The 8,538-nt window shown below is 32.9% G+C and overlaps 1 protein-coding gene across 1 annotated transcript in view; it reads left to right on the top strand.

The window, feature by feature from the left end:
• Positions 1-8,538, top strand: part of LOC143236318 (uncharacterized) — a 36,880-nt gene that overhangs the window by 4,291 nt on the left and 24,051 nt on the right. Inside the window, exons 6-7 of the mRNA XM_076474594.1 lie at positions 62-128; positions 2,189-2,404. Of these exons, the coding sequence (XP_076330709.1) occupies positions 62-128; positions 2,189-2,404 (283 nt within the window). The remainder of the gene's footprint in view (positions 1-61; positions 129-2,188; positions 2,405-8,538) is intronic.

Below are 8,538 nucleotides of genomic sequence, written 5' to 3'. Positions count from 1 at the left end.
AACCTGATCTAATACCCGATGATTCACTGACCTTTCTGTCTGGTAATGGACTCTACAACAGGGACGTGACTCCTGAATTAGGGTTAGAGGTCACCGGAACAGTTACAGTAGAAGAACCTATCAATCCGGTAAGTAATGGACACAGAAAGGACATTGGTAGTCCGGGAAGAAATGTTAATCATTTTACAACCTGGGATCACTTTGATAAATAAAGTGATGAAGGGCACGATCACTGAAGTAGGTAGTGCCAGACGTGGTACAGGAAAGGATCAAACCTGGATATAATATCAGTTGTTTAGAAGACTATGTATGTTAGATAGGTTACTTTAACTAACGAGATCGAATCCTTTTACTACCAATGTTTGCTGTTTCATTTGTTTTCATGTTACCTTCAATCTTATTTTAGTTTATAAAATAGTTCGCAGTGGATGGTGTTCACTAATTAGTTGTCTTTTACTAAATCTGTTTCTTTGTATTGAGACGAATAATATAGATAGCTCTCGAATAGCTTTGCCCGAAATTCTAAAATGTATTAGACAAACAAACTTTTAAGTATTTCAACTATATAACAACATGTGAAGCTTTGAACGTATAAAACATTCTTACTATCTGCTGTACCTTATTCTCTGATTTGGTTTTATTTACGAATGAGCACCACAACAGTTTCATAGTTTTATAATTGTTCTATTTGTGTGTTCCTTTCAATTGAATAATTTTTTTAACTAATTTTTATTCAACAATTACATTTAATTCATACAAGAACCGATGTAAGTAAAAAATAATAATTTTGGACAGTTTACTCCATACTTTGAACTATTTGGTCCGAGAGAAGTTTGTAGAGGAACCGTAAATGTCACGGTGATTGACGTCACAGCAGACGCACGTCATGAAATGGACTACTTCAGGACGATATTTCCAATGGACACATCAGGTAAAGATACTCTTATGTCCTCGTTATGTAAAGTTTTGGTTCGGCATGGCTAGGTGGTTAAGGCACTTCACTCCGTAATTCGATGGTCGCGGGTTGGAATCCCCATCACACCAAACATACTCTCCCTTTCAGCCATGGGGCGTTATAATGTGATGGTCAATCCCACTATTCGTTGTTAAAAGAGTAGCTTAATAGTTGGCGTTGGGTGGTGATGACTAGCTGCCTTTCCTCTTGTCTTACACTGCTAAATGAGGGACGGCTGGCGCAGATAGCCCTCGTGTAGCTTTACGAGAAATTTAAAACAAATTAAGGTAAAGGTTTTAAGTAATGTTCTTAATACGTCAGATACTTGTAATTATTTAGGCTTTGTGGCTCTGTGAGGCTGATTTTAAAACGCTTGTTTCTGAGGGTGATATTGTGCAAAAGAATATTTCATACGTCAGTTTGAGTTTCGTTTGTGCTAGCGTTGAATGTATATATTAAAATATGTTATTTTATTATCTGTATTTGAAGTTTTGTATTGTTATATCACATGGAAATTAACGTGTTTGTTTATATTTTTTCTTTATTTACTGTTTTTGTGAAAGATCCGACAATCTACTATGACCTTCACAACTTACAAAAGATAGTCTCACAAGAGGGCGTTGCTGGGGATCCAAAACGATTGTCTTTCCAAGTGATCAGGTAATTTGTTTTCACTGCTACTGTTTACCATTCAACAACTGTATGTATCAGTACTTACCATAATAAATAACCTTAACGTAAAATCAAAATCATAAGTTTGAATTGTTTTATTTTTAACCGTCCAAGCATAAAAAATGTGAAGATATAACTGGCTATAGCACAACATTCTAGATATAAACTTTGTAATACTTTATATTCAAAGAACCTATTATTAGTTCTTACGTAAGTTCATAATTCTAATAATTGGAGCATTACTGTTTCTTCCTTTCTGAATTTTGAATATAATAGAGTAAAGTTTTATTTTTTGTTTTGTATATTACATTTTTAAACAGAGTTGAATTTATTCCACATTTTTAATTAGTCATTTGTTAGCCTAACTTTGTTGTTGAAAATCAACCAAACAGCATGTCTTTTGGAACTCTACAACACTGCTTCTTTTTAGTAAGATTTGTAATCTTTTGTGAAACAAAACTGAAAGTTATGATTTATCTGAAATTTTACAAAAAAGAAATACAATTATTTTATACGTTTTTAGTAAATTTATTTTTGATTTATTAATATTTTTTACTTCAGCTCAGAGAGAACCTTGAGTATGTAATAATAATCACGGCAATAAATCGTTTTGGTGGTGAATCATACATTCCATCCACTCAACGTGTTAGACGTGTAACGAAACCATTGGCTCTTACACTGCTAGGCCCAAATATTGTTGATCCTCAACATGACGTCACATATACTGTTAGTGTTGACGTGTGTAGAGAGTTGGACATGATGACATCAAATCTACAAGTAAGTCACGTGTAAAGTTCATGCTATATTTGGAAATATGTATAACTAATGTCATGATATAGCTTTAGAGATTATGACGTTATATTCACTGTTGTTGTCAGATCGACTTTCAATTCCATACAGTTGCGAGGTCGTGACGTCTGCTCTTCCCTCTTATTTTGTAAAACTGAGATGTACTTAAACATAGCCACCAATCAGGTGTTACTCTATTGTGTTTAATGGTATTACTTTTATAGTTGATTTCATAAAGTAACTAACACGATATATATTAAAAACACATAATTTCTAGCCAGGTGTTCATATACTACATTAAAGTAAAACACACAATTACCAGCAAGGGGTTCATGTACTACATTTAAATTAAAACACTTTATTACCAGCCAGGAGTTTATGTAGAGCCTACTACTGAAAACAGTGTTTCATGCAACAGAGTCAATACTGGGAACTAATAGTGAAAAAACTGTTTCATACAAAAGAGTCAATACTGGAAGCTAACACTGAAAACAGTGTTTCATACAACAGAGTCAACACTGGGAACTAATAGTGAAAACAGTGTTTCATACAACAGAGTCAATACCAGAAGCTAACACAGAAAACAGTGTTTCATACAACAGAGTCAATACTGGAAACTAATACTGAAAACAGTGTTTCATACAACAGAGTCAATACTGGATATTGATACTAAAAACAGTGTTTTACACAAAAGTCAACAATAGAAGCTAGTACTGAGAACAGTGTTTCATACAACAGAATACTAGAAGCTAATACTGAAAACAGTGTTTCATACAACAGAGTCAATACTGGGAAATAATACTGAAAACAGTGTTTCATACAACAGAGTCAATATTCGAAGCTACTATTCAAAACAGTGTTTTGTACAACAGAGTCAATACTAGAAGCTACTATTGAAAACAGTGTTTTGTACAACAGAGTCAATACTAGAAGCTAATAGTGAAAACAGTGTTTTGTACAACAGAGTCAATACTAGAAGCTAATAGTGAAAACAGTGTTTCATACAACAGAGTCAATATTGGAAGCTAATACTGAAAACAGTGTTTCATAAACAAAGTCAATACTGAAAAATAATACTGAAAACAGTGTTTCATAAACAAAGTAAATACTGAAAAATAATACTGAAAACAGTGTTTCATACAACAGAGTCAATACCAGAAACTAAAACGGAAAACAGTGTTTCATACAACAGAGTCAATACCAGAAACTAAAACGGAAAACAGTGTTTCATACAACAGAGTCAATACTAGAAGCTAATACTGAAAACAGTGTTTCATACAACAGTGTCAATACTGGAAGCTAATACTGAAATCAGTGTTTCGTACAACAGAGTCAATGCTAGAAGGTAATACTGAAAACAGTGTTTCCTACGACAAAGTCAATACTAGAATCTAATACTGAAAATAGTGTTTCCTACATCAGAGTCAATACGAGAAGCTAATACTGAAAACAGTGTTTCACACAACAGGGTCAATACTGGATATTGATACTAAAAACAGTGTTTCATACAACAGAGTCAATACTGGATATTGATACTAAAAACAGTGTTTTGTACAACAGAGTCAATAATAGAAGCTAGTACTGAGAACAGTGTTTCATACAACAGAATACTAGAAGCTAATACTGAAAACAGTGTTTCATACAACAGAGTCAATACTGGGAAGTAATACTGAAAACAGTGTTTCATACAACAGAGTCAATATTCGAAGCTACTATTCAAAACAGTGTTTTGTACAACAGAGTCAATACTAGAAGCTACTATTGAAAACAGTGTTTTGTACAACAGAGTCAATACTAGAAGCTAATAGTGAAAACAGTGTTTTGTACAACAGAGTCAATACTAGAAGCTAATAGTGAAAAAGGTGTTTCATACAACAGAGTCAATACTGAAAAATAATACTGAAAACAGTGTTTCATACAACAGAGTCAATATTCGAAGCTACTATTCAAAACAGTGTTTTGTACAACAGAGTCAATACTAGAAGCTACTATTGAAAACAGTGTTTTGTACAACAGAGTCAATACTAGAAGCTAATAGTGAAAACAGTGTTTTGTACAACAGAGTCAATACTAGAAGCTAATACTGAAAACAGTGTTTCATAAACAAAGTCAATACTGAAAAATAATACTGAAAACAGTGTTTCATAAACAAAGTAAATACTGAAAAATAATACTGAAAACAGTGTTTCATACAACAGAGTCAATACTAGAAACTAAAACGGAAAACAGTGTTTCATACAACAGAGTCAATACCAGAAACTAAAACGGAAAACAGTGTTTCATACAACAGAGTCAATACTGGAAGCTAATACTGAAATCAGTGTTTCGTACAACAGAGTCAATGCTAGAAGGTAATACTGAAAACAGTGTTTCCTACAACAAAGTCAATACTAGAATCTAATACTGAAAATAGTGTTTCCTACATCAGAGTCAATACGAGAAGCTAATACTAAAAACAGTGTTTCACACAACAGGGTCAATACTGGATATTGATACTAAAAACAGTGTTTCATACAACAGAGTCAATACTGGATATTGATACTAAAAACAGTGTTTTGTACAACAGAGTCAATAATAGAAGCTAGTACTGAGAACAGTGTTACATACAACAGAATACTAGAAGCTAATACTGAAAACAGTGTTTCATACAACAGAGTCAATACTGGAAACTAATACTGAAAACAGTGTTTCATAAACAGAATCAATACTGGAAACTAATACTGAAAACAGTGTTTCATAAACAGAGTCAATACTGAAAACTAATACTGAAAACAGTGTTTTATGCAACAGAGTCAATATTAGAAGCTAATACTGAAAACAGTGTTTCATGCATCAGAGTCAATACTGGAAGTTAATACTGAAAACAGTGTTTCATACAACAGAGTGAATACTAGAAACTAATACTGAAAACAGTGTTTTATGCAACAGAGTCAATTTTAGAAGCTAATTCTGAAAACAGTGTTTCATTCAATAGAGTCAATACTGAAAACAGTGTTTCATACGACAGAGTCAATACTGGGAACTAATACTGAAAACAGTATTTTATGCAACAGGGTCAATATTATAACCTAATACTGAAAACAGTGTTTCACACAACAGAGTCAATACTGGAAACTAATACTCAAACAGTGTTTCATAAACAAAGTCAATACTGAAAACTAATACTGAAAACAGTGTTTCATACAACAGAGTCAATACTGGGAACTAATACTGAAAACAGTATTTTATGCAACAGAGTCAATACTAGAAGCTAATACTGAGAACAATGTTCCATGCAACACAGTGAATACTAGAAGCTAATACTGAAAACAGTGTTTCCTACATCAGCGTCAATACTAGAAGCTAATACTGAAAACAGTGTTTGATACAACAGAGTCAATACTGGAAACTAATACTGAAAATGTTCCATGCAACAGGGTGAATACTTGAAGCTAATACTGAAAACAGTGTTTCATACAACAGTGTCAATACTGGAAGCTAATACTGAAATCAGTGTGTCGTACAACAGAGTCAATGCTTGAAGGTAATACTGAAAACAGTGTTTAATACAACAAAGTCAATACTAGAATCTAATACTGAAAATAGTGTTTCCTACATCAGGTCAATACGAGAAGCTAATACTGAAAATAGTGTTTCCCACATCAGAGTCAATACGAGAAGCTAACACTGAAAACAGTGTTTCCTACATCAGAGTCAATACTGGAAGTTAATACTGAAAACAGTGTTTCATACAACAGAGTGAATACTAGAAACTAATACTGAAAACAGTGTTTCATACAACAGAGTCAATACTAGAAGCTAATAATGAAAACAGTGTTTCATACAACAGAGTCAATACTAGAAGCTCTAATGAAAACAGTGTTTCATACAACAGAATTAATACTGGAAGTTAATACTGAAAACAGTGTTTCATATAACAGAATGAATTCTAGAAACTAATACTGAAAACAGTGTTTCATACAACAGAGTCAATACTAGAAACTAATACTGAAAACAGTGTTTCACACAACAGGGTCAATACTGGATATTGATACTAAAAACAGTGTTTCATACAACAGAGTCAATACTGAAAACTAATACTAAAAACAGTGTTTCATACAACAGAGTCAATACTGGGAACTAATACTGAAAACAGTGTTTTATGCAACAGAGTAAATATTAGAAGCTAATACTGAAAACAGTGTTTCATACATCAGAGTCAATACTGGAAGTTAATACTGAAAACAGTGTTTCATACAAGAGAGTCAATACTGGAAGTTAATACTGAAAACAGTGTTTCATACAAGAGAGTGAATACTAGAAACTAATACTGAAAACAGTGTTTTATGCAACAGAGTCAATACTGGAAACTAATACTCAAACAGTGTTTCATAAACAAAGTCAATACTGAAAACAGTATTTGATGCAACAGAGTCAATATTAGAACCTAATACTGAAAACAGTGTTTCCTACATTAGAGTCAATGCGAGAAGCTAATACTGAAAACAGTGTTTCACACATCAGAATCAATACTGGAAACTAATACGGAAAACAGTGTTTCCGACATCAGCGTCAATAATAGAAGCTAATACTGAAAAGAGTGTTTCACACAACAAAGTCAATACTGGAAGCTAGTACTGAGAACAGTGTTTCATACAACAGAGTCAATACCAGAAACTAATACTGAAAACAGTGTTTCCTACATCAGCGTCAATACTAGAAGCTAATACTGAAAATAGTGTTTCCTACATCAGAGTCAATACGAGAAGCTAGCACTGAAAATAGTGTTTCCTACATCAGAGTCAATACGAGAAGCTAATACTGAAAACAGTGTATCCTACATCAAAGTCAATGCGAGAAGCTAATATTGAAAACAGTGTTTCACACAACAGAGTCAATACTGGATATTGATACTAAAAACAGTGTTTTGTACAACAGAGTCAATAATAGAAGATAGAACTGAGAACAGGGTTTCATGCAACAGAATACTAGAAGCTAATACTGAAAACAGTGTTTCATACAACAGAGTCAATACTGGAAACTAATACTGAAAACAGTGTTTCATACAACAGAGTCAATACTGGAAACTAATACTGAAAACAGTGTTTCATACAACAGAGTCAATACTGGGAACTAATACTGAAAACAGTGTTTTATGCATCAGAGTCAATACTGGAAGTTACTACTGAAAACAGTGTTTCATACAACAGAGTGAATACTAGAAACTAATACTGAAAACAGTGTTTCATACAACAAAGTGAATACTAGAAACTAATTCTGAAAATAGTGTTTCATACAACAGAGTCAATACTAGAAACTAATACTGAAAACAGTGTTTTATCCAACAGAGTCAATATTAGAAGCTAATACTGAAAACAGTGTTTCATACATCAGAGTCAATACTGGAAGCTAATACTGAAATCAGTGTGTCGTACAACAGAGTCAATGCTTGAAGGTAATACTGAAAACAGTGTTTAATACAACAAAGTCAATACTAGAATCTAATACTGAAAATAGTGTTTCCTACATCAGAGTCAATACGAGAAGCTAATACTGAAAATAGTGTTTCCCACATCAGAGTCAATACGAGAAGCTAACACTGAAAACAGTGTTTCCTACATCAGAGTCAATACTGGAAGTTAATACTGAAAACAGTGTTTCATACAACAGAGTGAATACTAGAAACTAATACTGAAAACAGTGTTTCATACAACAGAGTGAATACTAGAAGCTAATACTGAAAACAGTGTTTCATACAACAGAGTCAATACTAGAAGCTCTAATGAAAACAGTGTTTCATACAACAGAATTAATACTGGAAGTTAATACTGAAAACAGTGTTTCATATAACAGAATGAATTCTAGAAACTAATACTGAAAACAGTGTTTCATACAACAGAGTCAATACTAGAAACTAATACTGAAAACAGTGTTTCACACAACAGGGTCAATACTGGATATTGATACTAAAAACAGTGTTTCATACAACAGAGTCAATACTGAAAACTAATACTAAAAACAGTGTTTCATACAACAGAGTCAATACTGGGAACTTATACTGAAAACAGTGTTTTATGCAACAGAGTAAATATTAGAAGCTAATACTGAAAACAGTGTTTCATACAAGAGAGTGAATACTAGAA

This window comes from Tachypleus tridentatus, chromosome 13 (assembly GCF_004210375.1).
Source record: "Tachypleus tridentatus isolate NWPU-2018 chromosome 13, ASM421037v1, whole genome shotgun sequence".
NCBI lineage: Eukaryota > Metazoa > Arthropoda > Merostomata > Xiphosura > Limulidae > Tachypleus > Tachypleus tridentatus.
This window is presented reverse-complemented; position numbering and strand designations above follow the sequence as displayed.